At 42.5% G+C, this 21,792-nt stretch overlaps 1 protein-coding gene across 1 annotated transcript; it reads left to right on the forward strand.

The window, feature by feature from the left end:
* The first annotated feature begins 3,977 nt into the window (after positions 1-3,977).
* Positions 3,978-5,232, forward strand: LOC121839119 (claudin-3-like). Its single transcript, XM_042296502.1, has one exon. It carries the CDS (start codon positions 4,127-4,129, stop codon positions 4,742-4,744), a length of 618 nt encoding a protein of 205 aa, XP_042152436.1. The 5' UTR covers positions 3,978-4,126; the 3' UTR covers positions 4,745-5,232.
* Positions 5,233-21,792: the final 16,560 nt, after the last annotated feature.

The raw sequence follows: 21,792 nt of genomic DNA on the forward strand, positions 1-21,792 counted from the left end.
CCTCCTGTTTTATTATTACGATGGAGAGACTGCTGGTACATAAGAAAATACACATTTTGTGAAAAGCTTTCTGTTTCGTTGTGAAGTGAAGCGACTGAGAGGTGGGGGAAATAGCTACATAGCCTAATTAGCTTGGGATAATTCATAGAGGTAGAAAGAGGTTTATTTTACATCTGTGCCATCCAGTGGCGTCTGTGACAGCACGGGCAGCACCATTGAGGGCTTTCTCCATTTTAAAGTAGTCAATTTCTTCTTCTTCTACTTTGAGTATTGTGTTGTCTGAACAGATATAAAGCGAAGGTTGGTGATATACCGCCACCTGCTGGTATGGAATGTTCGCTCAAGAGTACAGTTCATTGGCTGATCCCTCCAAATGAGCTGAATGGAATTAAGAATGATGTGATCCCATTGGAAGACCCGTCCAGGTGACCACTTTCAAAATGTCTAAAGTCCTCAGTGGCGATGCTAAAACAGGCTATGGGGACACGACAGCGATCTATCCAAGGCTATAGGTGGTTAACTGTGGAAAAACAGGACATACAGATATTCACTGTGTTTAATAATCACATGTACGATTTCAGGGTACAGGGACAATCTTAGGCTCTGAGCTCCAACATGCAGGACTAAGTGAAATAAAGCAATGAAAAATGGTAATGAAAAATAGAACTAGAACTATATACATCATAATGGTAGCAGTGATGAATAGAACTATATACATCATAATGGTAGCAGTGATAAATAGAACTAGAACTATATACATCATAATGGTAGCAGTGATAAATAGAACTAGAACTATATACATCATAATGGTAGCAGTGATAAATAGAACTAGAACTATATACATCATAATGGTAGCAGTGATAAATAGAACTATATACATCATAATGGTAGCAGTGATAAATAGAACTAGAACTATATACATCATAATGGTAGCAGTGATAAATAGAACTAGAAATATATACATCATAATGGTAGCAGTGATAAATAGAACTAGAAATATATACATCATAATGGTAGCAGTGATGAAATAGAACTATATACATCATAATGGTAGAAGTGATAAATAGAACTAGAACTATATACATCATAATGGTAGCAGTGATAAATAGAACTAGAACTATATACATCATAATGGTAGCAGTGATAAATAGAACTATATACATCATAATGGTAGCAGTGATGAATAGAACTATATACATCATAATGGTAGCAGTGATAAATAGAACTAGAACTATATACATCATAATGGTAGCAGTGATAAATAGAACTAGAACTATATACATCATAATGGTAGCAGTGATAAATAGAACTAGAACTATATACATCATAATGGTAGCAGTGATAAATAGAACTAGAACTATATACATCATAATGGTAGCAGTGATAAATAGAACTAGAACTATATACATCATAATGGTAGCAGTGAGAAATAGAACTAGATACATCATAATGGTAGCAGTGATAAATAGAACTATATACATCATAATGGTAGCAGTGATAAATAGAACTAGAACTATATACATCATAATGGTAGCAGTGATAAATAGAACTAGAACTATATACATCATAATGGTAGCAGTGATAAATAGAACTATATACATCATAATGGTAGCAGTGATAAATAGAACTAGAACTATATACATCATAATGGTAGCAGTGATAAATAGAACTAGAACTATATACATCATAATGGTAGCAGTGATAAATAGAACTATAACTATATACATCATAATGGTAGCAGTGATAAATAGAACTATATACATCATAATGGTAGCAGTGATAAATAGAACTAGAACTATATACATCATAATGGTAGCAGTGATAAATAGAACTAGAACTATATACATCATAATGGTAGCAGTGATAAATAGAACTAGAACTATATACATCATAATGGTAGCAGTGATAAATAGAACTATATACATCATAATGGTAGCAGTGATAAATAGAACTATATACATCATAATGGTAGCAGTGATAAATAGAACTAGAACTATATACATCATAATGGTAGCAGTGATAAATAGAACTAGAACTATATACATCATAATGGTAGCAGTGATAAATAGAACTATATACATCATAATGGTAGCAGTGATAAATAGAACTATATACATCATAATGGTAGCAGTGATAATACATCATAATGGTAGCAGTGATAAATAGAACTAGAACTAATGGTAGAACTATATACATCATAATGGTAGCAGTGATAAATAGAACTATATACATCATAATGGTAGCAGTGATAAATAGAACTAGAACTATATACATCATAATGGTAGCAGTGATAATTAGAACTATATACATCATAATGGTAGCAGTGATAATTAGAACTATATACATCATAATGGTAGCAGTGATAAATAGAACTAGAACTATATACATCATAATGGTAGCAGTGATGTGGGGGGGGGAATGTCCACCATCTCTCGATTGTGCTCCTGTAGAAGACTGTGAGGGCCCATCGGGGACAGGCCAGATGTCTTCAGCATCCTGAGGTTGAAGAGTGGTTGTCATGCCTTCTTCACCACACAGTACCCGTGTGGTTTGACCATTTCATCTTCTCCGAGTGTACGCCATAGAATTTGAAGTTATTTGACCGTCTCCACAGCGGCCCTGTTGATGAGGATGGGGGCGTGTCCAGCCTGGTTCTTCCTAGAGTCCACAATCAGCTCCTTTGTTTTGCTGATGTGAAGGGAGAGGTTGTTTACCTGCCACCACACCATAAGAGTGCCTACCTCCTCCCTGTAGGCTGTCTTGTCGTTGTTGGTAATCAGGCCTTCTACCGTCGTGTCGTCAGCAAACTGATGGAGTTGGAACTGTGTGTGAGGCCATGCAGTCGTGGGTATACAGGAGGGGATTGAGGATGCACCCTTGTTGAGGATCAGTGTCGAGGAGTTAGCGTTGCCTACCTTCACCCCTAGGCGTGGCCCATCAGGAAGTCCAGGACCCAGTTGCATAGGGAGGAGTTCAGACCCAGGGCCATGATCTATTAGTCCATCTCACACTTCACCATCAAACTGAGAACAGCACAGGTTGCCTCTGCATCAGACACCACTCAATCCCTAGAGTTTTCATTTGAAGTGGGACGTTGTATGGGGACATGGAGTCATCTCATACTTAGACCATTTCAGAGGTCTGAAAACATCTGAGAAAAGTAGATTTTGGAGTGAGCTATCATTGTAAGGTTTCTTTGTCAGGAAGAATTTGGGAGTTTGTGTGGACCAAGATAGTTTGTGTGGACAAAAATAGTTTGTGTGGACCAAGATAGTTTCTTTAGACCTAGATAGTTTGTTTGGACCCTGACAGCAGACGGCTTGATGATCTGAGATCTGATCTGGTGTCTGAGATCACGACGCCGTGCGTGGGCCTGGTGGGTCTGATGGTTCTGATGGGAGGTGACAGCCTTCATCGGAGAGAACATCATCATCACTGAGACGCACTGGGAGGGCCTGTGAATGAACTGCTGTAGACAAGCCAACATCAGGATGCAGTGTAAAGGTGTGCGACTCCCTGCAGTTCTTCCCTGCGGACCTGCAGGTATGGTTACTTTATGGTTATGTCCCAAATGGCACCCTATTCTGTATATATAGTTCACTACTTTTGACCAGAGCCCTATGGCATGGACCCCATGGACCCTGGCCAAAAGTAGTGCACCCTATGGGAATAGGGTGCCATTTGGAACGAAGACTTTAAAATCATGTCAATAACGAACAAGTATTTAACCTATTTTTGGTAAAACTTTACTTCATGTATTGTAGCGAATACGGGGATTCAAACCCGGGGTGGAGCGACTGTCAACCCAACACCTTCAAGACGTTCCACCAAGAGGTCCAAACGTCTTGAAGAGGTAGCTAATGGGTAATAGATAATGGGTTAATGAGCTACAGTATGTATTTCTCTTCTCTTCCACATGCTGCCAGGGGCTTGATATGCTGCTCTCTGGTCCTTTCAGGGATGGATCTACTGGGGGCTCTAGCAGGGATGGATCTACTGGGGACTCTAGCAGGGATGGATCTACTGGGGACTCTAGCTGGGATGGATCTACTGGTGGCTCTAGCAGGGATGGATCTACTGGTGGCTCTAGCAGGGAAGGATCTACTGGGGAGGGACTCTAGCAGGGATGGATCTACTGGGGACTCTAGCTGGGATGGATCTACTGGGGACTCTAGCTGGGATGGATCTACTGGTGGCTCTAGCTGGGATGGATCTACTGGGGACTCTAGCAGGGATGGATATACTGGGGACTCTAGCAGGGATGGATCTACTGGGGACTCTATCAGGGATGGATCTACTGGGGATTCTAGCAGGGATGGATCTACTGGGGACTCTAGCAGGGATGGATCTACTGGGGACTCTAGCAGGGATGGATCTACTGGGGACTCTAGCAGGGATGGATCTACTGGTGGCTCTAGCTGGGATGCGCTGCACCTCCTGTATCCAGGACAACGACCGTGCTAAAAACCTCATCCTTATGGTGGCTGGAGACATGTCGTTTCTGGACTTTATATGTGTATTTATCCCAGTCTCCTGGATGGCTCACGGCATCATCCGTGACTTCTATAACCCTCCTGCCAAACACCCAGCGCACACTGCGGAGGGAGAGGCTCTACATCGGCTGGGTCACCGGGAGCCTTCCTCTTGTCCTCGGGGCTCCTCTTTGTCTGTCGCCGTGTCCCCTCCAACAAAGCCTTGTTGGGTGTCTAGCACTCAGCCAACAAGATCAACAAACCCACCGTGACATGGTGCCATCCCATCTCCAGTGTCCCTAGCATGAAGGCTCACCACCTGCCTAAACCACCGCCAAAGCCACAGCTTCGATGGACACGAACACCAGTCTCTGTCTCTTAACAACTCTCCTTATGGACAACAAGGAGTCGTCATGAGTTTGAGTTTATTTTATTTTTACAGGAACAGTGCACGGAGACTGCTCACAACAAGTTTGAACTTTTCACCAAAAACAACTCAAGTTTTTTTTAAATCAACGTTGAAAGAATGTTGGGCCGCTGGTCTATCATCATGGCAGTGTTGACGGACACCTTCCCTCCACCTCTAACAGCTACAACTACATCAGACACCACACTCCTAGAGCCAACAGACCATTCCATACTCCTATAGCCAACAGACCATTCCATACTCCTATAGCCAACAGACCATTCCATACTCCTATACAGACCATTCCATACTCCTATACAGACCATTCCATACTCCTATAGCCAACAGACCATTCCATACCAACAGACCATTCCATACAGCCAACAGACCATTCCATACTCCTATAGCCAACAGACCATTCCATACTCCTATAGCCAACAGACCATTCCATACTCCTATAGCCAACAGACCATTCCATACTCCTATAGCCAACAGACCATTCCATACTCCTATAGCCAACAGACCATTCCATACTCCTAGAGACCAACAGACCATTCCATACTCCTATAGCCAACAGACCATTCCATACTCCTATAGCCAACAGACCATTCCATACTCCTAGACCATTCCATACTCCTATAGCCAACAGACCATTCCATACTCCTATAGCCAACAGACCATTCCATACTCCTATAGCCAACAGACCGTTCCATACTCCTATAGCCAACAGACCATTCCATACTCCTATAGCCAACAGACCATTCCATACTCCTATAGCCAACAGACCATTCCATAGCTCCTATAGCCAACTAGACCATTCCATACTCCTATAGCCAACAGACCATTCCATACTCCTACAGCCAACAGACCGTTCCATACTCCTATAGCCAACAGACCGTTCCATACTCCTATAGCCAACAGACCATTCCATACTCCTATTCCATCCTATAGCCAACAGACCATTCCATACTCCTATAGCCAACAGACCATTCCATACTCCTAACAGCCAACAGACCATTCCATACTCCTATAGCCAACAGACCATTCCATACTCCTATAGCCAACAGACCATTCCATACTCCTAGAGCCAACAGACCATTCCATACTCCTATACAGACCATTCCATACTCCTAGAGCCAACAGACCATTCCATACTCCTATAGCCAACAGACCATTCCATACTCCTATAGCCAACAGACCATCCCATACTCCTATAGCCAACAGACCATTCCATACTCCTATAGCCAACAGACCATTCCATACTCCTATAGACCCATACAGAGCCATTCCATACTCCTATAGCCAACAGACCATTCCATACTCCTATAGCCAACAGACCATTCCATACTCCTACAGCCAACAGACCATTCCATACCCTATTCCATAGACCATTCCATACTCCTATAGCCAACAGACCATTCCATACTCCTATAGCCAACAGACCGTTCCATACTCCTACAGCCAACAGACCATTCCCCATACTCCTATAGCCAACAGACAGACCCATACTCCTATAGCCAACAGTTCCATACTCCTATAGCCAACAGACCGTTCCATACTCCTATAGCCAACAGACCGTTCCATACTCCTATAGCCAACAGACCGTTCCATACTCCTATAGCCAACAGACCGTTCCATACTCCTATAGCCAACAGACCGTTCCATACTCCTATAGCCAACAGACCATTCCATACTCCTATAGCCAACAGACCATTCCATACTCCTATAGCCAACAGACCATTCCATACTCCTATAGCCAACAGACCATTCCATACTCCTAGAGCCAACAGACCATTCCATACTCCTAACAGCCAACAGACCATTCCATACTCCTATAGCCAACAGACCATTCCATACTCCTATAGCCAACAGACCATTCCATACAGACCACCATCCTATAGCCAACAGACCATTCCATACTCCTATAGCCAACAGACCATTCCATACTCCTATAGCCAACAGACCATTCCATACTCCTATACAGACCATTCCATAGCCAACAGACCATTCCATACTCCTATAGCCAACAGACCATTCCATACTCCTAGAGCCAACAGACCATTCCATACTCCTATAGCCTATACAGACCATTCCATACTCCTAGAGCCAACAGACCATTCCATACTCCTACTCCTAGCCAACAGACCATTCCATACTCCTATAGCCAACAGACCATTCCATACTCCTATAGCCAACAGACCGTTCCATACTCCTACAGCCAACAGACCATTCCATACTCCTATAGCCAACAGACCATTCCATACTCCTACAGCCAACAGACCGTTCCATACTCCTATAGCCAACAGACCGTTCCATACTCCTATAGCCAACAGACCGTTCCATACTCCTATAGCCAACAGACCGTTCCATACTCCTATAGCCAACAGACCGTTCCATACTCCTATAGCCAACAGACCATTCCATACTCCTATAGCCAACAGACCGTTCCATACTCCTATAGCCAACAGACCGCCAACAGACCATTCCATACTCCTATAGCCAACAGACCATTCCATACTCCTATAGCCAACAGACCGTTCCATACTCCTATAGCCAACAGACCATTCCATACTCCTATAGCCAACAGACCGTTCCATACTCCTATAGCCAACAGACCATTCCATACTCCTACAGCCAACAGACCATTCCATACTCCTATAGCCAACAGACCATTCCATACTCCAACAGCCAACAGACCATTCCATACTCCTACAGCCAACAGACTGTCCCATACTCCTTATAGCCAACAGACTGAGATGTAATCTAAACCTCCATTAGATTGATAGAAATCCTCATTATTTTGTTGAATGATTTTTCAATTTGAGCGTAATTATTTCTATAAAGCCTACACTTCTAACGCGGGCAGGTGTCTTCGTGACAATTTTATTTTACTAGGGAAGTCAGTTAAGAACCAATTCTTATTTTCAATGATGGCCCAGGAACAGTGGGTTAACTGGTCTAGGAACAGTGGGTTAACTGGTCTAGGAACAGTGGGTTAACTGCCTTGTTCAGGGGCAGAATGACATATTTTTACCTTGTCAGCTCGGGGATTCGATCTTGCAACCTTTCGGTTACAAGTCCAACGCTCTAACCGCTAGACTACCTGCCTCTAACCGCTAGACTACCTGCCTCTAACCACTAGGCTACCTGCCTCTAACCACTAGGCTACCTGCCTCTAACCACTAGGCTACCTGCCTCTAACCGCTAGACTACCTGCCTCTAACCACTAGGCTACCTGCCTCTAACCACTAGGCTACCTGCCTCTAACCACTAGGCTACCTGCCCTAACCACTAGGAGGCTACCTGCCTCTAACCACTAGGCTACCTGCCACTCTAACCACTAGGCTACCTGCCTCTTCTAACCACTCCTACGCTACCTGCCTCTTCTAACCACTAGGCTACCTGCCTCTTCTAATCACTAGGCTACCTGCCTCTAACCTCTAGGCTACCTGCCTCTAACCACTAGGCTACCTGCCTCTAACCACTAGGCTACCTGCCTGTAACCACTAGGCTACCTGCCTCTAACCACTAGGCTACCTGCCACCCCACAATGATCTCAAGAGCAGCTGCTCACTGATTTGACAGTTCCAATGCAGTTCCACCTCCAACACACAGCCAAAACATCCGGCATGCGGGTGTCTGCTATCGCTGGTTACCACTTGATCTGATTGAATCTAGGCCTAAATGATTGAATTCATGTTGAGCGTAAGGGACAGTTACAGCATCTAGAGAGCCTATTACTGTTGTTTTGTAAATATGTAGGAGAAATATAAACAGAGGTGACATTGTTGTGTATTGCGTCTCAAGTGGCACCCTATTCCCTATATAGCGGACTACTTTTGACCAGAGCCCATAGGGCTCTGTTCAAAGTAGTGCACCATGTAGAGGATAGGGTGCCACTTGGGACGTAACACTGGGTTTGTTTGTTCCATAACACACAAACCCCTATAGCCAATGCCCTGAGAAAACACACCACGTCAGCTACACACAATCTAATTAAAACACTGTCAATATGTCACCTAAGAACACTGCGTGGAATGCTGCTATTATCACGTTAAACTGTTCTGTCATTATGTACAGGACACATCACTTCTCCAAGAGAGATAACAAGACAGGACATCTGCAATGACCGTAGGGAGCCACTCACGTATTAATCCCAAAAAGAAGGGGCCATTTGGGAACGCACCACCAGTCTGGTCCTGAAGGAAGGAACCTAGTGACAGTCTAGAGACAGTGTAATGTTAGTGACAGTCTAGAGACAGTGTAATGTTAGTGACAGTCTAGAGACAGTGTAATGTTTGTGACAGTCTAGAGACAGTGCAATGTTAGTGACAGTGTAGAGACTTAGAGACAGTATAATGTTAGTGACAGTGTAGAGACAGTATAATAGAGACAGTGAAAATTTAAATTAGCATTTCTCTACAGCTGGCCATGCTTTCCTCCTGGCTACCCCAACCCCGGCCAACAGCTCCGCCCACCCCGCAGCTACTCGCCCAAGCCTCCCCAGCTTCTCCTTCACCCAAATCCAGATAGCAGATGTTCTGAAAGAGCTGCAAAACCTTGACCCGTACAAATCAGCTGGGCTAGACAATCTGGACCCTCTCTTTCTAAAATTATCCGCCGCCATTGTTGCAACCCCTATTACCAGTCTGTTCAACCTCTCTTTCGTATCGTCTGAGATCCTTAAAGATTGGAAAGCTGCCACGGTCACCCCCCTCTTCAAAGGGGGTGATACTCTAGACTGAAATTGATATAGACCTATATCCATCCTGCCCTGCCTCTCTAAAGTCTTCAAAAGACAAGTTAACAAACAGATCACTGACCATTTAGAATCCCACCGTACCTTCTCCGCTGTGCAATCTGGTTTCCGAGCCGGTCACGGGTGCACCTCAGCCACGCTCAAGGTACTAAACGATATCATAACCGCCATCGATAAAAGACAGTACTGTGCAGCCGTCTTCATCGACCTGGCCAAGGCTTTCGACTCTGTCAATCACCGTATTCTTATCGGCAGACTCAACAGCCTTGGTTTCTCAAATGACTGCCTCGCCTGGTTCCCCAACTACTTCTCTGATAGAGTTCCGTGTGTCAAATCGGGGGGGCCTGTTGTCTGGACCTCTGGCAGTCTCTAAGGGGATGCCACAAGGTTCAATTCTCAGGCCAACTCTTTTCTCTGTATATATCAATGATGTCGATCTTGCTGCTGGTGATTCCCTGATCCCTGATCCACCTCTACGCAGACGACACCATTCTGCCCTTCTTTGGACACTGGGTTAACTAACCTCCAAACAATCTTCAATGACATACAACACTCCTTCCGTGGCCTCCAACTGCTCTTAAACGCTAGTAAAACCAAATGCATGCTTTTCAACCGTTCGCTGCCTGCACCTGTCCGCCTGTCCAACATCACTACCCTGGACGGTTCTGACCTAGAATATGTGGACAACTACAAATACCTAGGTGTCTGGCTAGACTGTAAACTCTCCTTCCAGACTCATATTAAACATCTCCAATCCAAAATCAAATCTAGAATCGGCTTTCTATTTCGCAACACAGCTTCCTTCACTCACGCAGCCAAACATATCCTTGTAAAACTGATTTTCCTACCAATCCTCGACTTCGGCGATGTCATCTACAAAATTGCTTCCAATACTCTACTCAGCAAACTGGATGCAGTCTATCACAGTGCCATCCGTTTTGTTACCAAAGCCCCTGTATACTACCCACCACTGCGACCTGTATGCTCTAGTCGGCTGGCCCTCGCTACATATTCATCGCCAGACCCACTGGCTCCAGGTCATCTATAAGTCTATGCTAGGTAAAGCTCCGCCTTATCTCAGCTCACCGGTCACCATAACAACACCCACCCGTAGCATGCGCTCCAGTATAATGTTAGTGACAGTATAATGTTAGTGACAGTGTAGAAGCAGAGACAGTGTAATGTTGGTCACAGTGTAGAGACCCTGAACACAGGGGTGCCCCAGGGGTGTGTCCTTTCACCGTTGTTGTTCTCTATCTATGCTAATTAGATGAAGGTTCAAGGAAACAATATGAACCTTTTCGAGCATTTTCAGATGGGGATATTTTAAACAGACCAACAACCTTCAAGAACAGTGCCGGTCAAGTGCCCTCCACATCAATGTGTAAAAGACAAAGGAGCTGATCATCGATGGAAACAACCTGCCAGTGTCCCAACCACTGTCTCTGAATGACCAACCAGTCGAGGTGGTTGAGTGTTTCAAAAACCTTGATAACAAGCTGAGTTTTACAGAGAACAAAGACTGTATTTAAAATAAATATTAAAAAGCAAGCCAGGGCTTGTTTTTAATCAGAAAATGTAAGAGCTTGGGGTCAGATAGGATGTTCTGGAGAGGGTGTACAGCAGCTTGGTGGAGAGCATCCTCACGTTCAATATGACAGTCTGGTAATCTGAGCTGGTATAGAGCATCCTCACGTTCAACATGACAGTCTGGTAATCTGAGCTGGTGGAGAGCATCCTCACGTTCAATATGACAGTCTGGTAATCTGAGCTGGTGGAGAGCATCCTCACGTTCAATATGACAGTCTGGTAATCTGAGCTGGTGGAGAGCATCCTCACGTTCAATATGACAGTCTGGTAATCTGAGCTGGTGGAGAGCATCCTCACGTTCAATATGACAGTCTGGTAATCTGAGCTGGTGGAGAGGACTCTCACATTCAATATGACAGTCTGGTCTGGTAATCTGAGCTGGTATAGAGCATCCTCATGTTCAACATGACAGTCTGGTAATCTGAGCTGGTATAGAGCATCCTCACATTCAACATGACAGTCTGGTAATCTGAGCTGGTATAGAGCATCCTCACGTTCAATATGACAGTCTGGTAATCTGAGCTGGTGGAGAGGATCCTCACGTTCAATATGACAGTCTGGTAATCTGAGCTGGTGGAGAGCATCCTCACGTACAATATGACAGTCTGGTAAATCTGAGCTGGTGGAGAGGACCTCACATTCAATATGACAGTCTGGTCTGGTAATCTGAGCTGGTATAGAGCATCCTCACATTCAATGTGACAGTCTGGTAATCTGAGCTGGTGGAGAGGATCCTCACGTTCAATATGACAGTCTGGTAATCTGAGCTGGTGGAGAGGACTCTAACATTCAACATGACAGTCTGGTCTGGTAATCTGAGCTGGTGGATAGAGCATCCTGGTAATCTGTGGTCAATCCTAACGTGACAGTCTGGTAATCTGAGCTGGTATAGAGGATCCTAACGTTCAATATGACAGTCTGGTAATCTGAGCTGGTGGAGAGGACTCTCACATTCAATATGACAGTCTGGTCTGGTAATCTGAGCTGGTATAGAGGATCCTCATGTTCAACATGACAGTCTGGTAATCTGAGCTGGTATAGAGCATCCTCACATTCAACATGACAGTCTGGTAATCTGAGCTGGTGGAGAGGATCCTAACGTTCAATATGACAGTCTGGTAATCTGAGCTCGTATAGAGGATCCTAACGTTCAACATGACAGTCTGATCTGGTAATCTGAGCTGGTATAGAGGATCCTAACGTTCAACATGACAGTCTGGTAATCTGAGCTGGTGGAGAGGATCCTACCGTTCAATATGACAGTCTGATAATCTGAGCTGGTGGAGAGGATCCTCACGTTCAATATGACAGTCTGGTAATCTGAGCTGGTGGAGAGGATCCTCACGTTCAACATGACAGTCTGGTAATCTGAGCTGGTGGAGAGGATCCTAACGTTCAATATGACAGTCTGGTAATCTGAGCTGGTATAGAGCATCCTCACGTTCAAATCAAATCAAATGAAATCAAATTTTATTTGTCACATACACATGGTTAGCAGATGTTAATGCGAGTGTAGCGAAATGCTTGTGCTTCTAGTTCCGACAATGCAGTAATAACCAACAAGTAATCTAACTAACAATTTTTTAAAAACTACTGTCTTATACACAGTGTAAGGGGATAAAGAATATGTACATAAAGATATATGAATGAGTGATGGTACAGAGCAGCTTAGGCAAGATACAGTAGATGGTATCGAGTACAGTATATACATATGAGATGAGTATGTAAACAAAGTGGCATAGTTAAAGTGGCTAGTGATACATGTATTACATAAGGATGCAGTAGATGGTATAGAGTACAGTATATACGTATACATATGAGATGAATAATGTAGGGTATGTAAACATTATATTAGGTAGCATTGTTTAAAGTGGCTAGTGATATATTTTACATCATTTCCCATCAATTCCCATTATTAAAGTGGCTGGAGTTGAGTCAGTGTGTTGGCAGCAGCCAGTCAATGTTAGTGGTGGCTGTTTAACAGTCTGATGGCCTTGAGATAGAAGCTGTTTTTCAGTCTCTCGGTCCCAGCTTTGATGCACCTGTACTGACCTCGCCATCTGGATGATAGCGGGGTGAACAGGCAGTGGCTCGGGTGGTTGTTGTCCTTGATGATCTTTATGGCCTTCCTGTAACATCGGGTGGTGTAGGTGTCCTGGAGGGCAGGTAGTCTGCCCCCGGTGATGCGTTGTGCAGACCTCACTACCCTCTGGAGAGCCTTACGGTTGTGGGCGGAGCAGTTGCCGTACCAGGCGGTGATACAGCCCGCCAGGATGCTCTCGATTGTGCATCTGTAGAAGTTTGTGAGTGCTTTTGGTGACAAGCCAAATTTCTTCAGCCTCCTGAGGTTGAAGAGGTGCTGCTGCGCCTTCTTCACGATGCTGTCTGTGAGAGTGGACCAATTCAGTTTGTCTGTGATGTGTATGCCGAGGAACTTAAAACTTACTACCCTCTCCACTACTGTTCTATTGATGTGGATAGGGGGGTGTTCCCTCTGCTGTTTCCTGAAGTCCAGTCTGGTAATCTGAGCTGGTGGAGGGGATCCTCACGTACAATATGACAGTCTGGTATGGTAATCTGAGCTGGTATAGAGGATCCTAACATTCAATATGACAGTCTGGTCTGGTAATCTGAGCTGGTGGAGAGCATCCTAACGTTCAATATGACAGTCTGGTAATCTGAGCTGGTGGAGAGGATCCTCACGTTCACGACATAGAGACAGGGTAACGTTAGTGACAGTATAGAGACATAGAGACAGTGTAGCGTTAGTAACAGTATAGAGACATAGAGACAGTGTAGCGTTAGTAACAGTATAGAGACAGGGTAACGTTAGTGACAGTATAGAGACAATGTAACGTTAGTGACAGTATAGAGACAGTGTAACGTTAGTGACAGTATAGAGACATAGAGACAATGTAACGTTAGTAACAGTATAGAGACATAGAGACAGTGTAACGTTAGTGACAGTATAGAGACAGTGTAACGTTAGTGACAGTATAGAGACAGTGTAACGTTAGTGACAGTATAGAGACATAGAGACAGTGTAACGTTAGTGACAGTATAGAGACAGTGTAACGTTAGTGACAGTATAGAGACATAGAGACAGTGTAACGTTATGACAGTATAGAGACATAGAGACAGGGTAACGTTAGTGACAGTATAGAGACAGGGTAACGTTAGTAACAGTATAGAGACAGGGTAACGTTAGTAACAGTATAGAGACAGTGTAACGTTAGTAACAGTATAGAGACAGGGTAACGTTAGTAACAGTATAGAGACAGGGTAACGTTAGTAACAGTATAGAGACAGGGTAACGTTAGTAACAGTATAGAGACAGGGTAACGTTAGTGACAGTATAGAGACAGGGTAACGTTAGTAACAGTATAGAGACAGGGTAACGTTAGTAACGTATAGAGACAGGGTATTAGTAACAGTATAGAGACAGGGTAACGTTAGTGACAGTATAGAGACAGGGTAACGTTAGTGACAGTATAGAGACAATGTAACGTTAGTGACAGTATAGAGACATAGAGACAGTGTAACATTAGTGACAGTATAGAGACATAGAGACAGTGTAACATTAGTGACAGTATAGAGACATAGAGACAGTGTAACGTTAGTGACAGTATAGAGACATAGAGACAGTGGAACGTTAGTGACAGTATAGAGACATAGAGACAATGTAACGTTAGTGACAGTATAGAGACAGTGTAACGTTAGTGACAGTATAGAGACAGTGTAACGTTAGTGACAGTATAGAGACAGTGTAACGTTAGTGACAGTATAGAGACATAGAGACAGTGTAACGTTAGTGACAGTATAGAGACAGTGTAACGTTAGTGACAGTATAGAGACAGTGTAACGTTAGTGACAGTATAGAGACATAGAGACAGTGTAACGTTAGTGACAGTATAGAGACATGGTAACGTTAGTGACAGTATAGAGACATAGAGACAGTGGAACGTTAGTGACAGTATAGAGACAGGGTAACGTTAGTAACAGTATAGAGACAGGGTAACGTTAGTAACAGTATAGAGACAGGGTAACGTTAGTAACAGTATAGAGACAGGGTAACGTTAGTGACAGTATAGAGACAGGGTAACGTTAGTAACAGTATAGAGACAGGGTAACGTTAGTAACAGTATAGAGACAGGGTAACGTTAGTAACAGTATAGAGACAGGGTAACGTTAGTGACAGTATAGAGACAGGGTAACGTTAGTGACAGTATAGAGACAATGTAACGTTAGTGACAGTATAGAGACATAGAGACAGTGTAACATTAGTGACAGTATAGAGACATAGAGACAGTGTAACATTAGTGACAGTATAGAGACATAGAGACAGTGTAACGTTAGTGACAGTATAGAGACATAGAGACAGTGGAACGTTAGTGACAGTATAGAGACATAGAGACAATGTAACGTTAGTGACAGTATAGAGACAGTGTAACGATAGTGACAGTATAGAGACATAGAGACAATGTATCGTTAGTGACAGTATAGAGACACAGAGACAGTGTAACGTTAGTAACAGTATAGAGACATAGAGACAGTGTAACGTTAGTGACAGTATAGAGACAGTGTAACGTTAGTGACAGTATAGAGACATAGAGACAATGTAACGTTAGTAACAGTATAGAGACATAGAGACAGGGTAACGTTAGTGACAGTATAGAGACATAGAGACAGTGTAACGTTAGTAACAGTATAGAGACATAGAGACAGGGTAACGTTAGTGACAGTATAGAGACATAGAGACAATGTAACGTTAGTAACAGTATAGAGACATAGAGACAGGGTAACGTTAGTGACAGTATAGAGACATAGAGACAATGTAACGTTAGTAACAGTATAGAGACATAGAGACAGGGTAACGTTAGTGACAGTATAGAGACATAGAGACAGGGTAACGTTAGTAACAGTATAGAGACATAGAGACAGTGTAACGTTAGTGACAGTATAGAGACATAGAGACAGGGTAACGTTAGTGACAGTATAGAGACAGAGACAGTGTAACGTTAGTGACAGTATAGAGACAGAGACAGTGTAGCGTTAGTAACAGTATAGAGACAGTGTAACGTTAGTGACAGTATAGAGACATAGACGCGTTAGTAACAGTATAGAGACAGTGTAACGTTAGTGACAGTATAGAGACATAGAGACAGTGTAACGTTAGTGACAGTATAGAGACAGTGTAACGTTAGTGACAGTATAGAGACATAGAGACAATGTAACGTTAGTGACAGTATAGAGACATAGAGACAGTGTAGCGTTAGTGACAGTATAGAGACAGTGTAACGTTAGTGACAGTATAGAGACAGTGTAACGTTAGTGACAGTATAGAGACATAGAGACAATGTAACGTTAGTGACAGTATAGAGACAGTGTAACGTTAGTGACAGTATAGAGACATAGAGACAGTGTAACGTTAGTCACAGTATAGAGACATAGAGACAGTGTAATGTTAGTGACAGTATAGAGACAGTGTAACGTTAGTGACAGTATAGAGACATAGAGACAGTGTAACGTTAGTGACAGTATAGAGACAGTGTAACGTTAGTGACAGTATAGAGACATAGAGACAATGTAACGTTAGTGACAGTATAGAGACAGTGTAGCGTTAGTGACAGTATAGAGACAGTGTAACGTTAGTGACAGTATAGAGACAGTGTAACGTTAGTGACAGTATAGAGACATAGAGACAATGTAACGTTAGTGACAGTATAGAGACAGTGTAACGTTAGTGACAGTACAGAGACATAGAGACAGTGTAACGTTAGTGACAGTATAGAGACATAGAGACAGTGTAATGTTAGTGACAGTATAGAGACAGTGTAACGTTAGTGACAGTATAGAGACAGTGTAACGTTAGTGACAGTATAGAGACATAGAGACAGTGTAGCGTTAGTGACAGTATAGAGACATAGAGACAGTGTAATGTTAGTGACAGTATAGAGACATAGAGACAGTGTAATGTTAGTGACAGTATAGAGACATAGAGACAGGGTAGCGTTAGTGACAGTATAGAGACATAGAGACAGTGTAACGTTAGTGACAGTATAGAGACATAGAGACAGGGTAACGTTAGTGACAGTATAGAGACATAGAGACAGTGTAACGTTAGTGACAGTATAGAGACAGTGTAGCGTTAGTGACAGTATAGAGACAGAGACAGTGTAACGTTAGTGACAGTATAGAGACATAGAGACAGTGTAACGTTAGTGACAGTATAGAGACAGTGTAGCGTTAGTGACAGTATAGAGACATAGAGACAGTGTAACGTTAGTGACAGTATAGAGACATAGAGACAGTGTAATGTTAGTGACAGTATAGAGACAGTGTAACGTTAGTGACAGTATAGAGACAGTGTAACGTTAGTGACAGTATAGAGACATAGAGACAGTGTAGCGTTAGTGACAGTATAGAGACATAGAGACAGTGTAATGTTAGTGACAGTATAGAGACATAGAGACAGTGTAATGTTAGTGACAGTATAGAGACATAGAGACAGGGTAGCGTTAGTGACAGTATAGAGACATAGAGACAGTGTAACGTTAGTGACAGTATAGAGACATAGAGACAGGGTAACGTTAGTGACAGTATAGAGACATAGAGACAGTGTAACGTTAGTGACAGTATAGAGACAGTGTAGCGTTAGTGACAGTATAGAGACAGAGACAGTGTAACGTTAGTGACAGTATAGAGACATAGAGACAGTGTAACGTTAGTGACAGTATAGAGACAGTGTAGCGTTAGTGACAGTATAGAGACATAGAGACAGTGTAACGTTAGTGACAGTATAGAGACATAGAGACAGTGTAACGTTAGTGACAGTATAGAGACATAGAGACAGTGTAACGTTAGTGACAGTATAGAGACAGTGTAATGTTAGTGACAGTATAGAGACAGTGTAACGTTAGTGACAGTATAGAGACATAGAGACAGTGTAACGTTAGTGACAGTATAGAGACATAGAGACAGGGTAACGTTAGTGACAGTATAGAGACATAGAGACAGGGTAACGTTAGTGACAGTATAGAGACATAGAGACAGGGCAAAGTTAGTGACAGTATAGAGACATAGAGACAGTGTAACGTTAGTGACAGTATAGAGACATAGAGACAGGGTAACGTTAGTGACAGTATAGAGACATAGGGACAGTGGAACGTTAGTGACAGTATAGAGACAGTGTAACGTTAGTGACAGTATAGAGACAGTGTAACGTTAGCAACAGTATAGAGACATAGAGACAGTGTAACGTTAGTGACAGTATAGAGACATAGAGACAGTGTAACGTTAGTGACAGTATAGAGACATAGAGACAGTGTAACGTTAGTGACAGTATAGAGACATAGAGACAATGTAACGTTAGTGACAGTGTAGAGACATAGAGACAGTGTAACGTTAGTGACAGTGTAGAGACATAGAGACAGTGTAACGTTAGTGACAGTATAGAGACAGTGTAACGTTAGTGACAGTATAGAGACAGTGTAACGTTAGTGACAGTATAGAGACATAGAGACAGTGTAACGTTAGTGACAGTATAGAGACAGTGTAACGTTAGTGACAGTATAGAGACAGTGTAACGTTAGTGACAGTATAGAGACATAGAGACAATGTAACGTTAGTGACAGTATAGAGACATAGAGACAGGGTAACGTTAGTGACAGTATAGAGACAGAGACAGTGTAACGTTAGTGACAGTATAGAGACATAGAGACAGTGTAGCGTTAGTAACAGTATAGAGACAGTGTAACGTTAGTGACAGTATAGAGACATAGAGACAGTGTAGCGTTAGTAACAGTATAGAGACAGTGTAACGTTAGTGACAGTATAGAGACATAGAGACAGTGTAACGTTAGTGACAGTATAGAGACAGTGTAACGTTAGTGACAGTATAGAGACATAGAGACAATGTAACGTTAGTGACAGTATAGAGACATAGAGACAGTGTAGCGTTAGTGACAGTATAGAGACAGTGTAACGTTAGTGACAGTATAGAGACAGTGTAACGTTAGTGACAGTATAGAGACATAGAGACAATGTAACGTTAGTGACAGTATAGAGACAGTGTAACGTTAGTGACAGTATAGAGACATAGAGACAGTGTAACGTTAGTCACAGTATAGAGACATAGAGACAGTGTAATGTTAGTGACAGTATAGAGACAGTGTAACGTTAGTGACAGTATAGAGACATAGAGACAGTGTAACGTTAGTGACAGTATAGAGACAGTGTAACGTTAGTGACAGTATAGAGACATAGAGACAATGTAACGTTAGTGACAGTATAGAGACATAGAGACAGTGTAGCGTTAGTGACAGTATAGAGACAGTGTAACGTTAGTGACAGTATAGAGACAGTGTAACGTTAGTGACAGTATAGAGACATAGAGACAATGTAACGTTAGTGACAGTATAGAGACAGTGTAACGTTAGTGACAGTATAGAGACATAGAGACAGTGTAACGTTAGTGACAGTATAGAGACATAGAGACAGTGTAATGTTAGTGACAGTATAGAGACAGTGTAACGTTAGTGACAGTATAGAGACAGTGTAACGTTAGTGACAGTATAGAGACATAGAGACAGTGTAGCGTTAGTGACAGTATAGAGACATAGAGACAGTGTAATGTTAGTGACAGTATAGAGACATAGAGACAGTGTAATGTTAGTGACAGTATAGAGACATAGAGACAGGGTAGCGTTAGTGACAGTATAGAGACATAGAGACAGTGTAACGTTAGTGACAGTATAGAGACATAGAGACAGGGTAACGTTAGTGACAGTATAGAGACATAGAGACAGTGTAACGTTAGTGACAGTATAGAGACAGTGTAGCGTTAGTGACAGTATAGAGACAGAGACAGTGTAACGTTAGTGACAGTATAGAGACATAGAGACAGTGTAACGTTAGTGACAGTATAGAGACAGTGTAGCGTTAGTGACAGTATAGAGACATAGAGACAGTGTAACGTTAGTGACAGTATAGAGACATAGAGACAGTGTAACGTTAGTGACAGTATAGAGACATAGAGACAGTGTAACGTTAGTGACAGTATAGAGACAGTGTAATGTTAGTGACAGTATAGAGACAGTGTAACGTTAGTGACAGTATAGAGACATAGAGACAGTGTAACGTTAGTGACAGTATAGAGACATAGAGACAGGGTAACGTTAGTGACAGTATAGAGACATAGAGACAGGGTAACGTTAGTGACAGTATAGAGACATAGAGACAGGGCAAAGTTAGTGACAGTATAGAGACATAGAGACAGTGTAACGTTAGTGACAGTATAGAGACATAGAGACAGGGTAACGTTAGTGACAGTATAGAGACATAGGGACAGTGGAACGTTAGTGACAGTATAGAGACAGTGTAACGTTAGTGACAGTATAGAGACAGTGTAACGTTAGCAACAGTATAGAGACATAGAGACAGTGTAACGTTAGTGACAGTATAGAGACATAGAGACAGTGTAACGTTAGTGACAGTATAGAGACATAGAGACAATGTAACGTTAGTGACAGTGTAGAGACATAGAGACAGTGTAACGTTAGTGACAGTGGAGAGACATAGAGACAGTGTAACGTTAGTGACAGTATAGAGACAGTGTAACGTTAGTGACAGTATAGAGACAGTGTAACGTTAGTGACAGTATAGAGACATAGAGACAGTGTAACGTTAGTGACAGTATAGAGACAGTGTAACGTTAGTGACAGTATAGAGACAGTGTAACGTTAGTGACAGTATAGAGACATAGAGACAATGTAACGTTAGTGACAGTGTAGAACATAGAGACAGGGTAACGTTAGTGACAGTATAGAGACAGTGTAACGTTAGTGACAGTATAGAGACAGTGTAACGTTAGTGACAGTATAGAGACAGTGTAACGTTAGTGACAGTATAGAGACAGTGTAACGTTAGTGACAGTATAGAGACATAGAGACAGTATAGAGACAGTGTAACGTTAGTGACAGTATAGAGACATAGAGACAGGGTAACGTTAGTGACAGTATAGAGACATAGAGACAATGTAACGTTAGTGACAGTATAGAGACAGTGTAACGTTAGTGACAGTATAGAGACATAGAGACAGTGTAATGTTAGTGACAGTATAGAGACAGTGTAACGTTAGTGACAGTATAGAGACATAGAGACAGTGGAACGTTAGTGACAGTATAGAGACAATGTAACGTTAGTGACAGTATAGAGACATAGAGACAGTGTAATGTTAGTGACAGTATAGAAACAGTGTAACGTTAGTAACAGTATAGAGACATAGAGACAGGGTAACGTTAGTGACAGTATAGAGACATAGAGACAGTGTAACGTTAGTGACAGTATAGAGACAGGGTAACGTTAGTGACAGTATAGAGACAGTGTAACGTTAGTGACAGTATAGAGACAGTGTAACGTTAGTGACAGTATAGAGACATAGAGACAGTGTAACGTTAGTGACAGTATAGAGACATAGAGACAATGTAACGTTAGTGACAGTATAGAGACAGTGTAACGTTAGTGACAGTATAGAGACAGGGTAACGTTAGTGACAGTATAGAGAC

Source organism: Oncorhynchus tshawytscha, linkage group LG13, assembly GCF_018296145.1.
Source record: "Oncorhynchus tshawytscha isolate Ot180627B linkage group LG13, Otsh_v2.0, whole genome shotgun sequence".
NCBI lineage: Eukaryota > Metazoa > Chordata > Actinopteri > Salmoniformes > Salmonidae > Oncorhynchus > Oncorhynchus tshawytscha.

What these genes read in the sequence shown, in the direction of transcription:
- LOC121839119 (XM_042296502.1), top strand. Translation starts at nt 4,127, where the DNA reads ATGGATCTACTGGGGACTCTAGCTGGGATGGATCTACTGGGGACTCTA.